This window comes from Helicoverpa armigera, chromosome 9 (genome assembly GCF_030705265.1).
Source record: "Helicoverpa armigera isolate CAAS_96S chromosome 9, ASM3070526v1, whole genome shotgun sequence".
NCBI lineage: Eukaryota > Metazoa > Arthropoda > Insecta > Lepidoptera > Noctuidae > Helicoverpa > Helicoverpa armigera.
The window spans coordinates 11250817-11276084 of record NC_087128.1 but is presented as its reverse complement, the minus strand read 5'-3'; the positions used below and the strand labels follow the sequence as shown (position 1 = coordinate 11276084).

Genomic DNA, 25268 nt, shown 5'->3' with positions numbered 1-25268 from the left:
TCAGGGTCCTTCATCTAGGTCAAATTAATACGGCGGGCACGACCCAAACGATCAGTTACGAGTGAACGAACGAGAGAACGAGGCGTGCGCGTTCTTTGAGACTTCTGTCTATTATTTTTGGTATTACAACTAAACGTTTCTCGTTTCCGACTCGCCCGCATTTTGGCGCGCTACGTTCAAATGTTTTGTTATGGCATCTCCACTAGTTATTTTGTTCTCCATGGTATATATGTACATATAGCCTATAGATATGTAGGTAGGTAGGTTTTGGAGGCGCGGTGACTGGAATCTGTGAATAAAACATAAAATATTAACCAATTATAAGACATACGTAAACTGAACCAGTTTGGATAATTTTACTTCAGAAGTTTCTGCTCCAGTTTTTGATTTACAGACTTATAAATATGTAGACTTGAACTAAGTGCGTCAAGAATGTTACTTGATTTTGAGAAAGTCTTTTATTTATGTTCACTAGATATCTATGCTAAAATTTAACGGATTGAAAGTAAAAGCCTATGTACCGTAAATGACATTATTTCTAAATATATAAAACTCAAAGGTGACTGACTGACTGACTGACTGACTGACTGACATAGTGATCTATCAACGCACAGCTGAAACCACTGGACGGATCGGGCTGAAATTTGGCATGCAAGTAGATGTTATGACGTAGGCATCCGCTAAGAAAGGATTTTGATCAATTCTACCCCCAAGGGGATAAAATAGGGGATGAAAGTTTGTATGAAACTTTGTCAATTTTAAACCGATCGGACTGAGACTTTGCATGCATAAAGCTACTATGGCGTAGGCAACTCTTAAGAAAGGATTTTGATAAATTCCATCCCTAAGGGGATAAAATAGGGGATGAAAGTTTGTATACATCTTCTTAGATTTGTACACGCTAATCTTCCGAACTACTGAACGGATTTCAATGATATTTTCTTTGTTGTATCAGTATTAAGCCTGGTCAACATATAGGCTATAATTTATCTTCGAAACTTGAAGACCTGATGCAGAACTCCAACAGACCAACAAAACTATAAGAGATACAAAAATGGTGCCATGGCAAAAATTGTTTCATGTGATGAGCATTTTCAGCTGAGATAATAAATTTTAAGATCTGGAACACCTGATGTGGAACCCCAAGAGCCCAGCTTCTCTATACCATATACAGGTATGACGTTTTAGCAAAAGTTGTTCAATTTGATAAGCACTTTCTATTGACTTACACAAATTGAAGATCTAAAACACCTGATGTGGAACTCCAGGGGCCCAGCTAGACTATAGCATATAGAGGTACGACGTTTTAGAAAAAGTTGTTCAATCTGATAAGCACTCTCTGTTGACTTATAAAAATTGAACCACACCTACACCTGATGTGGAACTCCAGGAGCCCAGCTAGAACCATGACGGGGGTAGGTCTCACGCCTCTGGTTTGGCTTGGCCGTCCAGAGTGGAGTCGCTAGAGCAGGATTAGTAGCCCTGCTCGGAGGGTAGGTGCCTCATGGTAAGCACAGGGAGCGCGTACTCTGCGTTTAAAGTCCACCGAGGTATCCTCACCCTTCAGCTCATACTTGAGAGATTGGTTCTCTACCCACTAAACCACCACGACTTCCACTAAGTCACCACGACTTTGTCATCTATTTAATGTTTTTTTACGTAATAATACTTGTGTAATATTTTTGCCACACACAAATGCGGACTAATTAGAATCACTACTTTTATCCCTATGGTCACGTCTATTGCGGTTCAGTTCTCAGCGTTTTGTTTAATCTGCTGTGCTTTTGCTGTTAAAGTACAAAAATTAAGTATATAGAACGTTTCTCTTCGGTCCCTTAAAATTCAATATCAGACTATTCAGATCTTTCATTTTGCTGACCCCGTAGTCGCTGGCATAAGGGACAGGATCCGCGTACGAAGTCGCGGGCAGAAGCTAGTCTTTAATAAAAAGAAATGGCTCACAATTTAATAATATGCGAAATATTTTAAGTGAAGCAGGTTTTCTAATCTGAGATCAGAACTATTTATAATGCAAATAAATCGTAGATTTACTTACATTAAAAATTAAACTCGTCACTAAACATCCATTTAATTTTAATCTCTTAGTTTTTATTCGACTTACATCCATGACACCCTTTTTTCCTTATTAGCTTGTCACAATACAGTAAAAATTAATTTGCTTGTGTGAAAAAACAATCGGAATTTATAAATGAAGACAAAAATAATACACTCAATACGTATGGTAATCGTGAAATTGTCCCCATAATACAATGGGTTCATTAAAAGTAACGGGTTTGTCGGTAACGGTACCCTGCCTTTGGTAACATTTGTAGAGCGACTGCAAGCACGCATATCAATTAACGCATTGTCTTACTTTTATTGTCATTATTAATAGTTAATAGCTATTCCCTATGCAATTGTATCCTACGTATGGCAACTGGTCAGTTGCAAGTGACAAAAACGTCTATGTACCAATGTCCTAAAAAAAGAACCAACGCGGCAGCTTATACTTTAGACGTTATACAATTGAACTTACACTTGATACTGTAAGCATAACATAAGCAATAGAAACTTTATTTTATGATTTAAGGGCAAAAGATACATCAGACATAGATAGTCGGTGAAAATCAGTAAGTGTACAACTCTATTTTATTTCACTTTTATCCAATTTTAAAATACCACTGGAAGAGACATTTCTAGCTGTTCCTGTTAACTACTCCCTTATTAAGTCTTTAGCCTATAAACTTAAACTCTAGACTGGCGAGCCCCTGCAATGTCGCACAGTGAATGCCAAGGGCGGGTGCGACTCCCCACGACGGTTTATAAACACCACTAATTGTTGACAATGTCCACAGAACCACATACCTTGGCTGTTTGAACTGTCAAATTGTAGAAGCTCTGTTGACATTGACATACCTGATTTTATGCTCAAGAATTTTGTAGCGGTGGTTTATGCCTTTTGCTGGCGACAAATTGTAGACACAGGCCGTTGTTTGAAATGTGGATTTTTTATTTTATGGTGTTTGCTCGGTATGTCATTGGTGGAAGTGCTGTCTCTACGAAAGGAGGAAAATGTTGATAAACTTGGGGCAATTCCGCGAAGTTTTGCACCCTTTCTTAGGGAAAAAAGTGTTGCGGTTCCTTCAATGGGAACCTTTAGTAAAACGATTTTAGGTCACACTGTATATGCAGTGGCTTATCGGAGATTTATTGAGTGCGCAAGAGCTGCTAAAGCTGAATGTACCAAAGTTCAGACCCCTATTTATTATTTGCTGCACAGTAGACTAGATTAAGCCACTTTTTTATGACGCTTAATCATGAAACTACTTAATTGAATTGATTTGGATGCCGATGTCCACTGTCTGATTATCAACCATTTAATAATAGTGATTGATACTTGAGAAAAAACTGGGAGTAGTTAGTTCCGACAACATGCTTATGTTGTAACGAACGTCCTTGACATTTTCATACGATTTGTCGCTTAAACGGACAATGTATGCTAGCTTCAAGATTGGTCTACTTCGTTATTTATAGATGTGGACTACGCGAAAGATAAATGTCAAAACAATGCCATATTCGCGTCACTAACGCAATACTCCTGCTGACTATATGATCTACTGAATATGTATTATCTATGTATTATGCTACTAAGATGTCTGAAACCACGACCAGTCGACACCGCGGGCAGAAGCTAGTCGATCTTTGTTTGTCAATCGGTTAATGACTTCTGTAGACAAAGAAACCCCGATACCCATCCTAATGTGAAATCAATTAGGGTCAATCTGATCCGATGACCTGACCGACATTTTTTATCGATGCACATACGCATTTTCGGAGCCCTTAATGCTATAACAGAGTATAAAAAATGGTTGTTTTTTGGTCCTATAAAGGTATTGAAATAAGATGGCTGTAATGTATCGACGCACGTAGTTTACGATGGGCCTGTGGCTTGGCCTCCCATATCATCTTACGGTCTGGACCTTGGGGGCATCGTTCTTAAGACTAATTTGTATGCTCGCGTACTTTATGCGACTTAAATATCGTTATTTCATTAATTTGTTTACTGAGTTGCGAGCTATGTAAGGAAAGAAAAGATCCTCTTTTTAATAATCGCCAGCGCCATTTCTATTAACTGAGATTCTTTTTGTCAACCAAGATCTTCAGTCAGAGAAAATTTTTAGGTTGTGTGAAAACATTGTCGTTAATGCATCTATTTCTTTGTTGGTTCTACCACAAAACACACTTTGAGTCTTGCCAAATTGTGCTTCTATAATAGTGGCCTTTCAATAAGATCCTCAACCCTGTAACAAAACAGTACCTGTTTATTTAATTTTTTTGTAACTTTGTTTCCTTGAATGGACCAAAGGGGTTATTTATATCTGTCGATGAGTTACGTTGTTATCCATCAAGTTGTGAGCTTCTTTGTAAGAAGCTGCTATTAACCTGTCCAAAACGCTCGTGCACTTTATGATGATGAAAATATTTTATTCCGATGCTGGAGTTTTATTGTTGTTACTCATATTTCATTTAGTTTAAGTACTAATTTGGATTTGATAGTACTTTTATTAACTTTATCGAACAGGTAGGCTCTATCTGTTAAGGTTTCTATTGAAAAAAGTACCTACCTTAACATTTAGCTTTAGCAATCAGCGTTTGACTCTAAAACACTTTTATGTTCGAAAACAATTTGTGTCATTTCATGACAAAAGGTACCTTATCGACTTTGGCGCTTAAGTCATTTAGAAATATAAATTGTACAAGTTTGCTTAGACTACAGAAACACAATGTCGTAAGTGCCAACACCCATAAGGTACCACTTACCGTGGACTGTCACATTTTTAACCGACTTCCCAAAAAGGAGGAGGTTCTCAATTCGTCGGGATCTTTTTTTTTTTTATGTATGTTCACCGATTACTCCGATTTGCCAAATTTTGATTTTGTTCGATAAGGTTTACCTCCCAGGTGGTCCCATAATTATTAGGTTAGGATCTGATGATGGAAACCCTGAGAAATCGACGGCAACTTTCAAAAATTGTAGGCATACGTAGGTTAAAAACTTGACACTAAGGCTTATGTCTGATTACACTATGCAATGGTGAAGGTTTGAAGCTGACCTGATGTTGGAGACCAGAGAAGGTCGAAGGAACTCGACAACTGAATACGTAAACTACCTCGTGTTTGGGCTTATATCATTCATATTGATGAGAACCTTCCACTTGTGCGGATAGTGACAACTATGCTTGTCACTGAAAAGCAAAAAAAAACTATGCTAAGGTGCATCGGTCTAGAAGTCGGTGGCGTTAATCTCAGGAACATCCATTAGACACTGACTTCTAGGCCGATGCATCTAGGAATAGTTTTTTTTTGCTTTTCAGTGTTTTTGGGAGTCGGTTTTATTTTTTTGTATTAACAAGTACTTGCAGTAGGTAAATACATAACAGCATTTATATTTTAAAGGCTAATAACAATTAATTTGTTAACAACATAATATCCATCATAAAATTCAATGACTTGAGTAAATTCCTTTGAAATAGGCTACGCCATTTTTCCTCGCACATGTAGGTCAACGAGCATTTTTAAGGCAATTCCTCGTCATTATGAAGCAATTACTGAGTTTCACCCTCGCTATTTAATGTTGTAATTAAAATTAACTTGATGACTTTATCGCCCGCTGTCAATTGTTCAGTGTCATTGAGATATCATTATTGTTCGGCGCATACCTACGCATCGGATGCGCGCCTGAAAGCACATATAAACTTCACATTCGGTTAATTAAGGAATTGTTAATTAATCAATCTGACAGCGTTTATTGTTGGGATATTAAAGGACGTTTGCTTAAATAAGCAGCCTATGCTGGTTTCAAGTGGGCAGTTTTGTTCAATAAAAAATTGTTCAGTGGTGTCGTTAATTTTGAAAAAGTTTAAACAAATACTCAGGTACTTACCCCATTGCCCCCTAATTATCTAAGATTGGTAACCATGAAAGCACTCACTTAACGTTATAAATTAGCCTTTCTGGCGTAAAAATCGATATACTTATTACCTATGTTAAAATCAAATGTTGTGTGGCTCTACCTATACTTAACAAACCCAGTCGTCTTGTCACTCGAACTGCCGAAACGCTTTCAAAATGCATCGTCAATGACCGAACGTCATTCACCGTAAAAGAAACGTGCTCCGAATAGCAACGTTAAATGAAACAATACTTGCGTCTCGAACTCATAAAATAATAAGATTATTTCTCGTTAAAAACGTTGGTAGGTACTCATGCAGTATTATGGAAATTGGTGTAACCTGGGTGCGTGTTAGAAAAGCTCTAGAGCCTCCGCATACTGCAAACTTTTAGTCGACCGACAGTTTGATCGTACTCATAAATCAATATGGAGGAGAATCGCAGGGTGATGAGGTAAATGGTCGGTATCATACCGACAAAAAAAATCTACATCGCTTACGCCACTTTCATCGGATGTCCGCCATCATCATACTTAGTAAGTAAATGATGAAGAAGTGTAACGTAGGTATCTTCCTACTGATACAATTTCAAATTTATTTAGCTAGAAAGTGGCATTTTTTTCTTAACGAGGGATAGGTAGGTATTTCTGTAGGTAACTGAGCTTTCGTTCTGCGGTTACAATATGCGAAGATAAATGGATTACAATTACTTTTTCTGAAGTGATAATTTAACATAATTGATGGTATGATCGTGGTCCTCATTAATTGGGCACAAGTTTCACATTGTAAATAAGGTAAAATTGGTCACATGATATATTATTGAAAGATCATGGTATTGTTACTTGGAATTTTGTACAGGTAAAGTAGCAGTAAAACTTGTATTTGGGTGCTAGAATTCGACGAACTCAATTGAGAGATAGGTACATTGGAATACCTAGGTAGGTAAGTATATAAAGTAATGTAGTTTTCCAATTGGTCGATTTCAATGTAGATATTTTAATCCAATGTTTTTACAATTATTTTTGTTCATTGCGCCGTCTCAGATCCTAGGTAAGTATATTACTTAAATTACGACTGGTAGGTGCTTAGGTATCCTTCTTTTCACACCGCGCACCGTGCCAAAAGGAACCGTTCCAGTTTTTTATGAAAAGGAGTTGGTAATAACGACAATTGTTATTGCAGTCGGAGGCATGTTTAAATTGACCCATCAATAATAATGACAATATAATTACCGAACACAATGTCAGAGAAACACCTTACGGTGTCAGTCGTTGGGCAACACTTACGGTGTAACTGAAGAATTTGAACTGCCTGCTATTGCTTCTTCATAAGTGTTCACACCTATAAAATCTACCAGAATAGCAATATTTTTGGTAAAGACCACAAAAACAAAGCTGCTGCGAATGCGATCGCTTGATACTTTACTGATCGTAGATTACGATTGTAAAAACAACAAAGGATCAAACATTTTGTTCAACATTCAGCATTTTGATTTTCTACTTACCTAGTGCATAAGTGTCATCTTAGTGCTTATCTTTATTTTTACACATAAAGTAGACTTAATTAACATATACATGAGCATCTCAATAAAGTCAGATTTGAGCGACATTTAGGATAAAATATTGATGTAAAGTTGGATTTACTTAACATTTAATGTCGCCACTTGCCATATAAGTAAAAATAACAAATGTTATTATTATTTGTACGACAAATTATACAAATATCTACAATAAAAAGATTCCAAGACACATTTCTTTACGATAGTTTAATTTAAAATTAGAAAAAAGGTTCTCTTCTTGATAAAAGTGCCGTCCTTATTTGTGGTGCCGCCGTGCAGTTTTCCTTTATCATCTTTGAGGCAGTTTATCCATCTTTTCTTTGGTCTTCCCCTTAATGGGTTTTATAACTTCTACCAATACTAATTTGATTGTTAATCTCCTTAAATTCAAAATTCTCCTAAGGAACACGAAAGTTAATGACACAACCTAATAAAAGGTAGGTAGGTACCTAATAAAAGGTTTAACCATAGTCCACAGGTAAAAAAATTACCCAATATACCAACTTGCATTACATGTATTGGCAGTTTCACCTACATAAAATATGATGTAAATATATAATAATCCCTTCTCGCACATTATTATTAATGTGACACACTCAATTACTCGTCATTATGTTAATATCTCAACGGATGAACCTCCAATTACTTTCTGAAAGGATAATGAGAAAAACTTATGAACATCGAATTAATATTGTTGAATTTTTATATTATAACTTTTATGTGCTTGAATATTTTAAGTTTAAGCATGTTATTACATCATTATTGGTTAATATATAAATACCAGAAAATCAATGGTTTCATATAACTTTGTAGTCTGGCAATGAAAATAAATTTAAGAAAATATTGATTAAATACCCTTCTGCCGTAGGTTGCAAAACTCTACTCATCTTTTATTTAAATTATTTATGTAATACTTACCTGCTTTTCCGCTGTTCCCCGCAGTTTTTACTTTGAAGACAATCATTTCTTTTGAGAAAGACATCTCTGGACTTGAATTCAATATAATTAAGCTTTTTACAATAAGCAAACCTTTCTTGTTATACCTATATTACTTTCTAATTCAATATCCTTTTATCTTATCCACTTGCTCTTTTCTTCCCTCGCTGGGTTCCAAATGGCGCATTAAATTTCAATTTCCATTTATTTAAATATAAATTCAATTCCTCGTATTGGTACTTGGTAACCATAAAATTTTATCAGCTGCTAAATTGTGAAGATATGGAGCTTGCGTTAGCGTGTGAATCTTAAATTCTGTGTGGAGCTGTAGGTAGGTATGTAGGTAGGTTTTCATATTATTTCTTGCTTACTGACAAAGGGGCTTATTACACTTGACTAAATCCAGTCGTCTAAATGATTCAGTCACTAAATTCATACAAATGTAATCGCATTTAGGAAGGTAGGTTTCATTAAATCTTAGAAGCCTAATTAGACCAACATACTCGTAATTAGGCTACTGAATTTAGTCAAGTGTAAAAACCCTTTAGACTAGGCTCCTGAAAAAGGAAAGGAATAGGTGTGCGTTCAGGTGTAGGTACTTATAACGTGAAAAAAACTTGGCAAAATTGACAAGAAAGTTGACGTCAACAATTCGTATATCTTCTTTCTTATAACACAATAACTATTCATTAGCAATAATTAATGTATTGTCGTATGATAATAGACACCCCGCTGACATAATGAGTAAATCGCGCATAATTGCGCACGCGCATCTAAGCCAGCTGTCAAGGCCGCGAGGATCTTGACCTACACGCCTACAAACAATGCCGGCCTGTCAACGCCCCTTAGTTCCAAGAATGGCCCGAGTCATTTACTTTAGCGATTTCATAAAAAATATAGAAGAAAAATAGGGTCATAGAAAAAAATTTCTTGATGGGAAAATAATTGGTTGATAACCTATGAGATGATATTTTTAAATGGAGAGATGACCTACTACGCTGACTGGTTAAGCCTTATCGCTATTTTCTTGTAACTTGTACCGCCATATGTCTCCAGCTCATCTTCCCGACACTGCTATATGAAATCAAACTCTATTATTTTTCCATTACGGGCTAAATTGGCTTTTCAAAAAAATATATATTAAGTAGTTGAGGTCACAATTCAATTATCCATTCTATGCAAATGATTCGCTGTAGCTAACCCTGTTTATGAATTTAACGCGAAAAACCCAATGAGTAAACGGTGATGAGGTGATGATGTGTTGGGCACAGACCAAAAACTTATTTTTTTAGTTTATTTGTCAAATCATTTAAAATTCGATCAGGGCTAAAAGGGAAACCACATCGAAGCAGTTCTTAATTGATTTTGTTTTCCTTTTGTCTGAAATTGCCTGCTAATTAAGTTTTTGTGTTTATTTTAAGATTTATGATATATTTTAAATGTTTTATTAAAAGGTTTGCGAACAGAGTTGATTGGCCTGCGATATTTTCTAAACTTCTGTTTTATATGGCTTAGAATAGATAAATTACCTAATATTGTTATTCCGATTCATAGTCTCTTGTTATTCCATATGAATAAGTATCCTCGCATATTTGGAAGATTTCGTAGGCAAGGCAAGCTCGTTTAGGAACTAATTTTGGATGATGGATAGCTCAATAAAAACGGTGCTACAAAATTTGTTATGCTAATAAAAATAAGCGAATATTTTTATTCAAGAAATAAAATAAAAGAAGATGCCTGTTATTCTTCAACTTTGGAGAGTTATGTGTTCCTTTTATAGCTTGTTTAATATTTTTCCGATGGTAGCCTCCAGCCATGACCTCAACGAGATGACGTATCAAATCATAATTTACAAAACTGCGATAATTAATTCACGGCTAATGCCGTTGTGCCTAAATCAATAAATTTGCTGTTATCTCAAAAGTGTCCCCGTTTAGCCGACACTAATGTCGGCAAAACGCGATAAAAACACATTTTATTACAAGCATGGGGTCCATACAGGACGGCATCAAATATCTTCTTATACCGTTGTTATTTTGGTAAAAAAAATAATCTATTGAATTTTACGACGTGACCAAGTTTGTCGCATTCTTGCACAGCTGCAAAAAACGGTAGTTTGAACAAATGAGGCGAGATCTGCAGGTGGCTGTAACTGTTTCCCGGAGTAATTTCCTGCGGAATTGCCGAATTAAGTGTACCTTAAATGGCAATAAAATTACTAAAACACAATTGGATAAACCTGATTTGCTTTGTTTGTACCGAAAAAAAGATAATCGCTGTTTCTAAAGCATCTGATCCGCTGATCAGCAGAATTTAGAGCCTCTTTTCCTGCGTCAGGGATTATGTTTTTATGATGAAGAAGCCTTTTTTTACACAATTTCCACAGACAAATGTTTTAGGAAATATTTTAAACTATTTAATTTTTTTTTACAGATGGAGTTAAGGCGACACAGAACGGGCGGCACTTCTTTCCTCACATTCTGGATATTCTTGCTACAGGTAACTTGCAGAACCAATTCTCATGTTTATGTAGATCAGAAAAACGTAATAAAGCAATAGCATATTGTTTTTGTAGAACACATTTAAGTAATAGGATCATTAAATGAACCATGACTTTTCTGACTAAAGTAGAGCTCTTATGTTTTTTGCTACAATCATTTTGAATATGATTAGGTACCAATAAATTCTTATGCATATAGGTATTCCAAATTAAATAACTTCCTATTTAGATACCCGAGTTTAAATAGGTCAGAGTTTACGCAAGTTAGATACCTACATAGGAGTAAATAGTGTAGATTGCAAATGAATTAGAAAATTATTTTGGATTGTTAGTTCCCTGGTTTTCCGTTCTAATTTATCTTTTATTTGTTTTCAGATGTTAGGTAGCGCGCGCCGTGGTGCCGAAGGTCACGGGCGGTTGATGGACCCACCAGCTCGCAACTCCATGTGGCGGTTCGGTTTCCCCAACCCCGTCAATTATAATGACAATGAGCTCTTCTGTGGGGGATATGCTGGTGATTAGACTTTTTTTATTACACATTTTATTAAAAGACCTTTTTTGAAGCAAACTTAGATTTGCACTCAATATCAAAGTAGAGAAATGATTATTTTTATGCCATTTACATACCCGGTGTTTTAACGTGTACCTACAACAATGTTTGCAAAAGTATGTACCGAAGTAAAAAAAAACTGTCAATTTCCAATTCCACTTGGCCCCCTGTTAGTCCGCTTTTGTTAGTAATTTGGATATTTCTAATGTCTTTGGTACTAAATTGGCAGTTGGTAGGCCGATCTATATGCTAATCTGGTAAATAAGTATAGTGTAGTAGTACTTCCGCATTTTTCAATATTAATTACTACCTATGACAAAAAGTCAAACATTTGAATATTTGTTCCTTAACCCGTAAATGTCAGCGCACTTACTGTCAAAATTATAATGCTCAAGTATTTAAACAAAAAAGAAACAAATACCAGACTGTTTGAAAAGCTAAGCACGTATTAAAGTCATTATTTTAAGGATTTACAATGTACATATTTATTATATCAAGTAGATTGGCACTTATATAGAATTATTGGATTATCCCAATAACACATCAAATTGAGTGTTATAAGCTGTCAATTTGATCTGTCCATGCTTCATCAAAGTTCTTTTTGTGTTACAATAATTTAATACCTAATTTGTGCGTCATTATTTTCCCATTATAGATAGGTATTTCGGGGGCATTATCCTTGCATTTGCTCATGTTACCGCAAACATATTTTTTCTTACTCTATTGAATCCTCTAATGATGCGCAGTCCGGAGCCAATGTACTCTAAGAAAATTAAGTTCGATGACCTATCAATAAAAGCCTTCAAGGTTAAAGTCTATTTTATTTAATTTACAAAATAGCTAATGCGAGTCACGTTCGTGTAAATCGGATTCTGTATACTTATCTAAAGAATCTGTCCATTGTGAACGGTCAATGTCAAAGAAACAAATTCTTTCGGGTTTTTATGGTTTGTTGAGTGCATACATGCTTAGATATCGAAAAAAATTGTCATTATTTTCTAATGACTGTTACAGAATACAGTATTTCTTAGTATACTTATATAAATTTATTTTTGTTAATAAATAATCATAATCATAAATACCTGTTTTTCAGTACCAACCCCTAACTCCTATCTCCTCTAATCCAGCATCTATTCATATTTTCATATGGGATTATAATCAAATATATTTTTCCCCAAATTCTAGTACAATGGGAGCAGAACGAAGGTAAATGCGGAGTATGTGGGGACGCCCACCACATGCCCGAGCCTCGGCCTCACGAAGCTGGTGGTATGTACGGGAAAGGTATTGTCACCAGGCATTACAGTGTCGGCCAGGTTAGTACGCACACGATATGACAGTGTTGTAGTTACACGATATTTTTTAAGTGGGAGATCACAGCTAGCAAATAATGAGTGATCCAAGCGGAAATCAGCGATGCTACTGTTTACGAAGACGATGTCGTGGAGGTCCTCAAAAATATAAGGACCCGCATAAAATATATAAGACACGCATGAAAAGAGTTTTGATGAATTGAAGATTAGTTTGCATCACCATGCAAAGTCAGTGCCCAAGTGGCCGCTCACCAGACATCTCATTCAAAAGTTTTGCACACACTGTACATATTGGCATTTAATCGTACAGTGCAGTTAAGTAGGAAACTAATATTCTTTAACAGGAAATCGAAGTAGAAGTGGAGTTGACTGCAAACCATCTCGGGACGTTCGTAATGAAGTTGTGTCCAAACAATAATCCCAAGCAAGAAGCCACACAGGAATGTTTTGACAGGTTAGTATCTTCAGAACTGATCATTTTCACCAACATCATCTCCCGAGCCTTTTCCCTTTCCCTATAGGGGTCGGCTTCCATTCTCACCGGATGCAGCTAAGTGCCATTGTTTTACAAGGAGCGACTGCCTGACCTCCTCAACCCTCCTTAATTAATTCCAGCTTTTATCTTCTAAGAGTGCTACGGTAAACTTTGATCTCATACAATACGTCTAAAGATAGGTATCTATAATGACGACTGTTTCATTTTCAGATTCCCATTGTATGTATCCGAAACGAGAGAAGATAGGTTCCTCATTCCATTGGACACTGCCAAGAAAGAGATCTTCAGGTATCGAGTGCGGTTGCCTCCTTACATCACATGCACGCAATGTGTACTACAGTGGACTTATTATACTGGTGAGATTTTCTTTAGGACTAGGGTATTTAGGTATTAGGGTATTATGGTACTAGGTATTTTTTATTTATTAATGACTTTCAGGCCCAGTAACGGATAAATCGAATCACTTAAGCCAAGCTAAGACAACATCTTTATAACGATCTTAAAAACCATACATGGAGACATTTGAAATAAAAAACCCATCCACTAGCTGTTGCTTATGTGTCTTATTTTTCCAGGAAATATGTGGGGAGTGTGTGCCAATGGCACAGAGGCAGTTGGATGTGGTCGCTCAGAGACTTTTAGGAACTGCGCTGATGTCAGCGTGGTGACCAGCACTGGTGGTCTTCCGCCTGCCTTCGCTGGAGACCTCAGGAGGGACTATCCCTTCTTACTGTACTACAGGGATTATAACATGCCCAGAAATGTCTACCCTCTCGTCGTCAGGTGGGATAACACAAAAAAAAATCACCCGTGTATCATTTGTCTATATTGTGTGTATCTTTTGTCACATTTTTTACTATCTGTTACGTGTTCGTACTGTATCTCATCATTTATCTATTTCCATCTAAATACTATATATGTATATTGTGGCTTAATATTTCAGACAAAAACTGATGGATATCCGAAAGGAATCGTACGTTATTAGGTAAACCATAAAAATATGTATGTGTAATGTATCAAATTATGTGTTTACTGTCAATAACGTGCACTATAATATTGATCGTTTTCTTTCAGCAACGATATTGATACAGAATCTGTGGAGGAATTCGTTCCACCGATCATTAGGTATACTTTGTCATGTCCTTGTAATGATTTGAAGGTTATGGCTGACGACGTGGTGGTGCCTTTGTGAATAAACTTTCCACCCCTCTTGATGTTCTGTGTTTCGTAGTTTAGTTCCCGTATATTTTGTGTACAAATTATGACGTCACTAACAAGCTGGATCCCCAAATCTGTTTTCTTCGTATGTTAAGAAATGTACAGCTCTATATAAAGCCTCAGTTGTGACTAACATGTTCCTGTGAAGCACGAATGTACAGACCTGTGTATAATACTTATTTAGAGTACTTAGATGCTTATTTACAGTAATTTTAGGCTTTTGTTATAGAAGTTAGTGATGCATTTTAGCCTTTCAGATTTTTGCGGCAGCTGATGTTTCATCTTTCAGCATTCTGTTACTATTATAAAAACTATTTTTTCATGCACCGTAACGGCCCATTCAGCAAATCAACTATGTAATTTAATAGTTATCTTCTTGTCACAGTATAGATTTTTTACACCTAAATATGTAAAATTGAGCTATGGGATGGGATGGGGATGAAGTAGGTAGTATCTACGAAAACAATGAATTTAGTTGGCCATTTTGGATACGACACGGTCGATTTTTAAACCGGTGTAAAAGTTTTTACATAGTACAAAACTTTGAAACTACTTTTACATAATGTATCTTGCAGACTCGTGTAAATAGAGACACTGACTGTGCCATCATTTAGGCTAACTTTAACAGGCTGATATGATGTTTCAGGGACCAAGTGTGTGTGCCGAGTAAAGCCTTCAGAAAGCTCCCTGGTATGCTGAGCTGGTGTCAGACGAACTGTCTGCGGTACCCGCCAAACTGTCCTGAAGAGTTATGTACTTGCCCGTAAGTATCTGTTTCTGACTGACAGTTGTGAATCCCGCGGGGCTGCCGCAGCAGGGTATGCCCACAACCCTAATTGTGACGTAACACTTATTATGTACTTCTTTTTATGTTCCTCCCCTACTCATTACGCCGATATTTTCTCACCCTATACTCCCTTTCGGTACAGAAACTTAAAAGTGACAAGTGAACATGTAGTTTCACTAAGAACATGCAACTAGCGACATCTGTCCAACAAACTAGGTACATACATAACGAACATTTTATTTATTCTGGTTTTTAATATTATCGAAATATTTTCCAGGCAAGTGTGCGAAGCTATCGGCGAGCTGGAAGGTCGTGAGGGTGCTGACGTTTACTGCATGGACCAGTGCATCGTATACCCCCCACATTGTCCCGCAAACCGGTGCAGCTGCTACTAGGATCTGAACATTGAGCTGCTTTTGAAGGCTCTGACAGCTAACCATTTGTCATAAATAAAAAAAAACTTTACAAAAAAGACACAGTTCCTTTATTTTTTCAAAGTAGCTCATTATTGTAAACATTTGTATAATATTACTTTTATAAAATTACATTGAATAGTTATTTTTATTTTATCAAAGTCGAATCCCTCACTTGTCAGAAACATTTTGACAGCTGAGTGATTGACTAAGAAAATTATTTGAATTTCCTCAATGCTTCATTTGAGGGTTAGGAATTGATGTAATTTTTTTTTATTTACTACGATTAGAGATTTCTAAAATCAATCCCGGAAAAGATACAAAGTCGCAATAAATATTGTTTATGTATAAACTTGTTTAATTTGGATAGGTAGGTAATTTACTACCGGGTCAAAATTCGATTGTTATTGAAAGTTAAAAATATTGTATTGATAATAAAACTGTACAGATTTAGGATATTATTTAAGCACATTATACCTATAACTATGTAAAGGATATAGGTGCCGGTGTTAATAAAAGTTTGCCATATTACATGATCATGTGCCAGAGTATAGCTTGTAAGATTTAGACATTTTTGTTTAGTTCCAATTATTTTTGTAAAAATAAAATACCTGCCTACTCTTAAATAAATGTATGTAAATGTGGTTTTAAGTTATTGAATTTCCTGTGAAATTCCATACTCCTTTCCATTACTTACCTGCATTAGTTAGTAGTTACCTACATACACACGAAAACAAAATTAAGGACTGTGATAGCACTATAATTTAATATGTAGTTGAACTTTTACTCACGCTAGAACTTTTTAAGTTCCAAAATAAAAAATACCTTGTAATTAAATACCTTTGAAAAACGTACCTAAATTAGGCAACATACATATTCATTGAAATTGCTATGATCTGGCTCTTCGAACATCATTATAATTTTATTATCTAAATGATATGCATGTCAACATAATTATCTAGATGCTTTGCATTTATGGGATATTCATTTGTATAACATCAATTCGCACTTCAATCCACAATTCGCACTTCAGTTTAAAATCAAACTTCTTTTCACAAACAATTCAAACAAACTTAAATTTTGAAATCCCGCCATGTTGCATTTCCGCGATGTTCCCGCCAAGCACGCACGTTTAGTTGTAAATTTTTTGTCACTGTAAATAATTAAAAACCTTTACATGCAATTATAGCGAAACCAATCATGTTAAATATTACTTATAATTATCAGAGTCATATAATATAAATAGTTAACTTATTTTATTTATTTAAAAGAATCGGAATGATCTCTAAATACAATCTTAGCGATGAAACAAAACGCGATTGACATTGACGTCGCTTATCAGCAAAGAGTAAAGTAATATATAGGGAAAAGAGAGCCCTCTTGCGTGATAATCATGCAAACCTATTTGTCAATGCGCCATCTCTCTCTAAATTGGCCCCGAACTACCTACATAGCTATAGCTATAAAAATATATATGCAATATTCATAACATTTTCTATTAGGGTAAATAGCACCATGTAACTATAACATTGGTTATCGTTATAGTTACATTATGCTACTTACCCTAATAGAAAATGTCATCGTTAATATAGTAAAAGGTCGAAGGAAAACAAATAATTATTATGTATTATTACTTTTTATACGCGTGTACGCAGAATGCAAAAACCGCCATATTGATATTTTGTTATGATCGATGATCGGTTTTGTTAAGTTACTTGGAATACTGACACCAGGTCTTTTTAGATTAAAATTGATATTTGTGCTTTTTCAAACCGTATTTAATTTATTCGCCTATTTTATCTTTTTTTTAAGTGTCTAATATTTTCCTCATACTTTTCTCTAATTAATATTGCATAAATAATTTTATATTGACAAACAAAAACGATTATAGTGTAGTGCCATCTGTTGGTAATTTAAAGTATCTTTTAGATAGTAAATAGTTTCCGGGCCAAATAAAAGGTGGCGACTCTTCATTCACTTAGCTGTCAAAATGTACGGAGTGTCTCCCCCCTGCTTATCAGTCCGTCGGTCGATTATTTTATTTACGCAGAGGAATTTAATATTTATAAAGAAAACAGTGATTTGAGTAAATAAAGCTACATAATTACACGATGAGTGATTTATTGGATGAAGACTTGGAGTTCCGCGGCGGTACCTTGCAGCTGTCGACGGATACGAGCGTGGCCGATGTTTCTGAAAGTAATCGTAATAATACTCACGATAATACAGCGAGAAGGAAACCCCCGACTAGTGTTAATCCCTCAGTGTTGTCTGGTGCAAATTCCTTGACCTCCTCCACATCTTCCTTTGCCGGTATGTTGGGACACATAGTAGTTAGCTCATACTCAACTTGGATGTTTTTTTCTGTGGGTCGCAGGTAAAAATAGGCAGTCAATACTGGCACATAAGTACAAACATATATTTAAAATTTATTTTTAGGGGAACAATTCAATTCTTAACATAGCATGAAGCTATTCAATTAGGTATAATGTAAAAATAAACCATTGGCTTTACTATTAGACTGATTACTGTGGCGCTAGAAAACTTTTTGTCTGACTATACTAGACACCTGAATTCCAACATGTCGTCATGTCCTGCTACAGATGCCAGAGGTCCCGAGGAGCAGGCAAACACTGCAGCGGCTCCACCAGACGACAACCAGGCAGTATTTCCTCGTTATGATGTGCCATTTGACAAGGAGAATATCAAAGACTTCTTTACCTTCCGCAAAGGAGTTGTGGACACCGCCATACAGGAGTGTATCACTGCCCTCTTGTTCCCTGAAGATGGAGAGTACTTAGGATCCTGGTTGTTGACCGAGTAAGCACTTATTAATTACTTTTACAGTTAATCAAAAGATCTCAAAATTGATAGCAGAGGTGCAAGAATTAATTCCACCTAGGTACCTATATAAAATTAGTCATGATAATCCTTTGTTATTACAACGTTATTATCTGATTAAATACTTATTTTTAACTTTTCTTTATCTAAATTACAAATCGAACTTTAAAAAATTCCAGGATAACTCTATGGGACAATGAAAAGGAGAGAATAGTGCTCCTCACGTCAAGATTGGTGATGACGATCAAGTATGACTTCATTGCCATGAAGCAGCTGGACTTCAAGAAGACGTACCTGGATGACCTGGATACTATCGTTATTGGGGAGCTGGTTTATCCTCCATCGTCTTTAGTTCCGTAAGTTTTTTCTAACCTTGCACTCTTATTTATATTATGTATTCTTTAATACATACTTATGTGTATTTAATCAATAAAATTCACAGTTTTATAAACATGATCAGACAGGAAGAAAACAGTCAAATATAAACAAACTCGTTTTGAACACCTACAAAAAAGGCATCTATTATGTGTCTGTTACATAATGATTATTAGCCAATAACTAGTTTTAGTTATTGAGTGAAAAAACTATGAACTGACTTACTTTACAGTGAACACTGCTCAGTTAGATTTAGATTATTTTAGGTCCTAATGTGGATGGAAGAATAAAATTATGAGCCAATTGAATTATCCTATAATAGTTTATTGACACATATGTACATATTTAGAAAAACTTTACCTAAACAGCATTCAAGTCATGATTTTATTGATCAAAACATAATACAGTCATCCTCCTATCTAATTATAGAATCTGTGGAGGTCAAATGAGTTCAAGGAAACTTAAGCAATAATATTAGATAGGTTACAAATTCCTCATCTAGACAGACACACACAGTAACCAACAATAGTTAACTATAATTAAATAAGATTTACAAAAGGTATGTTGTTCAATTCTTTTAACTTAATTTGGAGCTTCAAATCCAGTCTTTCTTTACGACTTTTCAAGACTCAAGCCTTACGTAAGATACAGTTAGGTACTAGGCGCTCATAACACATAAGGTTTAACCGGCATATTGGCACGCAGTCGCCTGAACGGCATCGCAAGTGGTGTGACGACGGTCGTCAAAGACTGCGTCATAGACCGCCTCTGCCGTCGACCCTCGCACGAAGACGCGGACCATCAGAACAGTAGACTGTTCGATCCCAAGTATTTTGAACCTAGGTACTTTCAGTTGCTGTAGGATAACACTGTAATACGCTTTGTTGGGTTCATTTTGTAATTAGTCGCGTAGCTTTTAGATATTGTTTGTGCTGTTAGTGCTAGTTTTGTTTGCTGGATACCTTTAGATTTGCTTTGGTCGTCACAAGTCACAACTTAAAGACGCTGTAGGACAAAAGCCTCCCTTAAGTGGGGGGATTTGTCCATACTCAGCGCGCTGGGAATGCAGGTTGGTGAGCTCAGAGTAAGATGGGTCGAACTTCGGGGACCCTTTATTATTAACAGATAACTTCCAAGTTAGGTTTTGACCAGGGATTATTAAAACCTAATAGCTAAACTCGTCGCAGTATTAGGGAAAGATATAACAAAGAGGGGATGATACGGGTGGTTCACTCATAAATATTAATTAGTAGAAAACGCCGAGTCAGAGGCATTCCAACTAGGAACGCGTCTGACTGACATAATTTTACCCTCAAGGCCTATGATAACATGCTTCACATCTGGATAGACTTAATTGTATGGATAGACTTGCAATAAATATTTGAAGTTTGAAAACTTCAAACAATTCCTTATTTATGTCGTACGTACAAACTGATATAACAAACAAAAGTCGTGTGCCTTTTCTCGTTGTTAGCATAGCTTATATTTTGTAAATTTGGTAGCTTACTGTAGTCTCTTAATGTTATATGAATTAAAAATATTCGACGTCGCATTGCTTTCTCTAGACAATGATTTACTTTACAATCGATTGTTATGTCACAATTATTATTACAGCTATACTACTCTGTTGAAAATAATATTTTCTTTCATAAGTAATACGTATTGGAAGCATAACTTCAGTAAGTGTGGCGTGACGAATTTTAATTGTTGTCTAGAGATACAATTTCATAATTTTGTTATTTCACTTACTTATCGGTCTGTCTCATCAGTTCATTTTTCAAGCATGTATTGTATAGTTTTGGGCAAATAAACACACCACACTTAATATATCAAATATAAAAAGAATATTTATGTTATTTATTTCACACACATTCCTACACATACCTACATACTTACCTTATATTTTAAATGCATGTTCTTAGTTGCGCTAGCTTTTATCAATTTAATTATATTATGTACCTACTTAGTTTTAGGTACTTCTTTATTTTGGAATAGTAGGACATCTTGTTTTTAGAATATTTGATGGAACTTTGTTCAGAATGAAACTTGCATCTAGTATAAACCAGTATACTTACTAAGTTAATAAACTTGCAGTCCACACAGTATAAGATGAATGTTCCACAAATGATGTACAAGAGTGGATAACTATTGTTCAAAAGAACCTCATAAAATTAATGATCTTCTTTCTTCCTCTCAAAATTTGATGAAATATTTCTTTATTGTCTATGTATATTTATAGAGAGCGCCACCTCCGTGGCGTGCGACTGATGTGGAACAAGGGCGAGCCAGTGCCTCTGAAGACAGTGTGGAACCCCTTCAGCCAAGATGTGCCGTTCCTCACCTACGCCTCACACCCTATCTTCTGGCATAAAGGTGGGTAAACAGTATTATAAGCCAAACTTTGTGTGGGTAGTTTGGATTCCCACCACCTCCTATAAAAGCGAGCGCTCAGTTGCGTCCGGTTTCGAAAGCTTTTATGCCCCTGGCTGGAGGCCTTAAATTCTAGGCATCCACAGGGAAAAGTCCGGTTAAGCAGTACACGGCCTAGGCTGAACTGCGAGAGGCTTAACAAAAAAAAAGCGTCCGCTCTCATTTGCTGCTTGGTCGTCGAGTAGAAAGGTGGTTGGCGACGATACTGTAAGACTGTTCCTGTTGCTTATCTTTATTTTTCTTCCATTAATTGTGCTGATTTTGTGTTGGAGAAATAACAATTGTTTTGTTGTTTACCCATACTTTTCAATTATTTTTCAGAGGGAACAGCCGAAGAAAAATCAACATACGACATGGAAACATTTGCCCTCAAACTGCAAAGGGCTATAGAGAACATGACATCTTCAGCTTGCTGCATACACCATTCCCCTATAGTCATACAAAGCTACGTCGGCGTCACATCATTGCTACACAACAAGACTGGTATGGGCTTCTTCAAGGTCAGGGGCAAATTCAGCTTCTAAGGTACAAGACATAAGGTTCAATTTTGAATATCATGTTATAAGGCACCATTGTGGAAGAACGGAGGTGATGATTTTGGCTGTAGTTAGATAATGGTGGCTGGAACTTTGTTGTATTTGTAACGGGGTAAGGAGTGGTTGATAGAAGAAGCTGGAAGGTTTGAGAATTGATCTCCAAATGACATTATGTTGATGAAATCTCGCAGTTAGCTACAAATTAGACCCTAGTCAATAGTATTTGCTCAATCATTTTCACTGCAAGATTTTTATTGTTACCATAAATAATACCCATAATATAATCAGTACTAAAATATCATTTGAAAAGATAAAGAGGTTTTTATTTGTATGAAAGTTTGCATTACCATTGAGTTTCATTACGCCAAGTATCTAAATATAGCAAGGTTCCAGTTGAAGAGTACTTAATCAATATTTATGAATAAATTGTTAAATTAAAAGTTCTAAGCCTTCTGTATAAATTATTGAATAATTGCAGCTTGGCGTTGGAAATAAACCTTTTAGAAATTAAAAAGGCTTATTAGATATCAAGTTAGGGGAAAGGGTAGGTTAGAGAAATACAAGAATACTTCAATTAAGAGCTCACGGCGCTTTTTAACTTGAAGTAAAAAACGGAGTCTCGAAAAATTCTCTAGTGAACCGAGGAATAAAAAAATGCGTGGTGATTCTTTTATATTAAGACATTGTTGCTTGTGATAATTTTAATTAATTTTAGTTGTATTTGTACTCAATTTGCATTGTCTTTTCGTTTAATTTAACTCGTAGTCTCGATGTAATATTGTTAGTCCTTTAAACTTTAAGGAAATTAATCATCAATTGTTGAAAATTATTCATCGTAATATGCCAATTCAATAAATAATAATAATTTAATATCTATTAATGGATGACAAAGTCGTCCCTTTATGAAGAAACATTAACCGTAAACGAAATAGATCTAATCGTCTAAAGTAGTCATTGATTTAATAAATATGAGATTGCTAGAATAGTGTTGTAGTACATTTAATTTGTCGATATCGATGGTTATTATAGAATGTTATGGGGACTGTATACAAGTAAGTGATATAATAAAATATGTATTCTCAAATTATTTAAAAAATATGTTCGATATTAGAATGAGAATAATTATAGTATATCGTAGCTTTTGCATACATTAGTTAAAATAAATAGGAGTGCGTATTTTATTCGTTGACTAGGAATAATTGTTTGTTGCCAAATGAACCGACGGAATGACACCCAGTGTCCGGTTTTGGGCTGGTCAATAAAACCGGACTGGATGTGCAAATATTCTTAAAGTATCTCTAATCTTAAACGTGAAGGAATTGAGTTAGTGCTGCGCTTACCAACAGTCGATAAATTATCGAATAACAATAATATAATTTATTATAACTGAATCGGGGCTTTCTGAAATATTTGTGCAGTGCTATATTTTCGATATTAGAACTTCAAAATGTCGGTCCTGTGCCTATTCTCTCTCCGGATTGCCATCGTGTCAGATTGTCGTCCCATCGCTCTATGAGAATGAAGGAATAGTGATTGCACCTGTGTTTGCGCAAATGCTTGTGCACTATAATATGTCCTGCGCATATTCATTTATTTCTCTTGGTAGTCTATGGATGCATTTACGCGTTAGCGAACACGGTACTTGGTCATTTAGTTTATCCTTGGTTAGTTTAATATATGTATCTTAGATATACATAGGTGCATCTAAGACCATAGTAAATAATGCCAATTTTCATCTTGCGAAAGCAAAAGTAAAAACACTTGAGTGAGAAATATCAATGTCGTATCTCTATAATTTCCTTGTTGTGGTTAATGGCAATAAGTGAAAGTTTATTATATTATTCTTTTAATTATGTTTATATTCTATGTTTCAATCTCTCTAGTTTAAAATTTTAATAATGTTATATTTGTTCGTCCTACATATTTCAATATATGTACCTGCTTCCTTAACCTGTTATATATATAAAATTTATGTAAATATACTTTTTAAATATATGTATTTAGTTGTTGTAATACTGTAGTTTTATTATATATACGTATATTGTATGTGTTGTAAATACAGCTATGATTTGTAATATCAGCTGCGAACGTAACAAGTTGATAAAGTATGTACATTCATAAATAAATATACAATACTATATTGTAAATATACTTTATAGATTTTATTTATTATACAGCATTAAAGCAACCTGGGCATTTTCAACTCTATCACGTTGTAATAAAGTTTGTTTTTTATATATCTGATTATTGATGGAGTAGTGTGCTCGATGTTTTTAATATCACTAACCAATTTAATGAAGTATCTCTGAAATATAATTTACGCATTTTATTCAATTGAAATGTGTGTCACAAAGATAAGAATAATAAAATTAATATTGGAAAGTAAAAAAACGAACAAAATACACTTGCATATCTGATATCTTAGGTAAAACATAAATTGTTACATAATATAATGTTGAAATGTTATTTCTATTGTTACACTAACACATTTAATAAATATGATAATTAAGCTTGTCTGTTTGTTTTCAGAAGATATACAAAAATAACATACAAAGTTAAAATAGTTTATGTACCATAGGCAAACTTAATCCATTTAGGCACTTTGCAACTATTATTGGTGCTCCACTTTATTAAAAAAACGTGAACCTAGAAAGTACCGACTTTATTGCTAGGTTTAATCCATTAACTTCGTTCGGCACGATGGTTCAGACCTAGTGCTCAAGCCGGTACTTTTTAAGACCACGTTTTAAAATAAGGTGGATAGATACTAAATACGAAGAACTTAGAACAAGTTACAAGTTCCAAGCACCGTCTTACAGTTCGTTCTTAACATAACATTTAAATATATAACATATACATATACATAACTTTAACACATATAACACCAACTTAAGTGCATTCATGTTTTGCAGGCCTATTATATAATATAATACACCAATGGTTCTAACTCTAATCATAAGAAGTTAGTTACATACGATATCACTAGATAAATACAGATCACAGAACATATAAGTTTTACTTATAATATACAAAATATTCCTATGTTGCTGTTTGTGTAAACGTATAATTTTGTGTAATTGAAGTTTGTCTTATTATCTATAACTATTAAATATTTGAATCATATTTTGTGTAGTTTTATTAAGTTTTTCGTAGGTTTTTGCCTGAAACAGTACCTATATATGCGGGAACTTGGGAATCCGAGACACTTCTCGACTGCTAATCGTTTAACCATCATAGATACTGACAAAAATCTTGTTTCAGATATTTTTGCAATAATAATAGGGCTTTAGCAAAGCCGACCTCAATACAATATAGGTGGGAAAAGTCTAGGCAGGTGATAGGGTTTATTGATATCTGAAGGTAC

The 25268-nt window shown here is 35.1% G+C and overlaps 2 protein-coding genes across 8 annotated transcripts in view; both read left to right on the top strand.

The window, feature by feature from the left end:
• LOC110369766 (uncharacterized protein) overlaps nt 1–16366 on the top strand; it is a 34953-nt gene extending 18587 nt beyond the window's left edge. The window contains exons 2-11 of one of the 3 annotated variants that reach the window (XM_021325312.3): nt 10879–10944; nt 11321–11459; nt 12681–12811; nt 13153–13262; nt 13515–13660; nt 13880–14087; nt 14248–14289; nt 14379–14429; nt 15169–15285; nt 15587–16366. In XM_021325312.3, coding sequence (XP_021180987.1) covers nt 10879–10944; nt 11321–11459; nt 12681–12811; nt 13153–13262; nt 13515–13660; nt 13880–14087; nt 14248–14289; nt 14379–14429; nt 15169–15285; nt 15587–15704 — 1128 coding nt within the window. In that variant the 3' untranslated portion in view covers nt 15705–16366. The remainder of the gene's footprint in view (nt 1–10878; nt 10945–11320; nt 11460–12680; nt 12812–13152; nt 13263–13514; nt 13661–13879; nt 14088–14247; nt 14290–14378; nt 14430–15168; nt 15286–15586) is intronic. The other 2 variants (XM_049839538.2, XM_021325313.3) reach the window with 2 other exon arrangements.
• Nucleotides 16367–17712: 1346 nt separating this feature from the next.
• On the top strand, nt 17713–25027 carry LOC110369722 (tumor protein p63-regulated gene 1-like protein). 5 transcript variants are annotated; one of them, XM_021325253.3, is made up of 6 exons: nt 17713–17921; nt 18326–18542; nt 18743–18919; nt 19644–19781; nt 21178–21311; nt 21690–25027. In XM_021325253.3, exons 1-6 carry the CDS (start codon nt 17834–17836, stop codon nt 21890–21892), a joined length of 957 nt encoding a protein of 318 aa, XP_021180928.3. In that variant the 5' UTR covers nt 17713–17833; the 3' UTR covers nt 21893–25027. The 5 variants fall into 5 exon arrangements, with proteins under 5 accessions (XP_021180928.3, XP_021180927.3, XP_063892317.1 ...); XM_021325252.3 differs by having other exon boundaries at nt 17713–18035; nt 19644–19754; XM_064036247.1 differs by having other exon boundaries at nt 17713–18035; nt 19644–19766.
• The last annotated feature ends 241 nt before the right edge of the window (nt 25028–25268 follow it).

Excerpts from the sequence above, each read along its gene's own strand:
- LOC110369722 (XM_021325251.3), top strand. The coding sequence starts at position 17,834 with ATGAGTGATTTATTGGATGAAGACTTGGAGTTCCGCGGCGGTACCTTG. Across the intron at positions 18,036-18,325 it reads CTCCACATCTTCCTTTGCCG|ATGCCAGAGGTCCCGAGGAG; the intron begins GTATGTTGGGAC and ends GTCCTGCTACAG. Across the intron at positions 19,782-21,177 it reads CCCAAGTATTTTGAACCTAG|AGAGCGCCACCTCCGTGGCG; the intron begins GTACTTTCAGTT and ends GTATATTTATAG.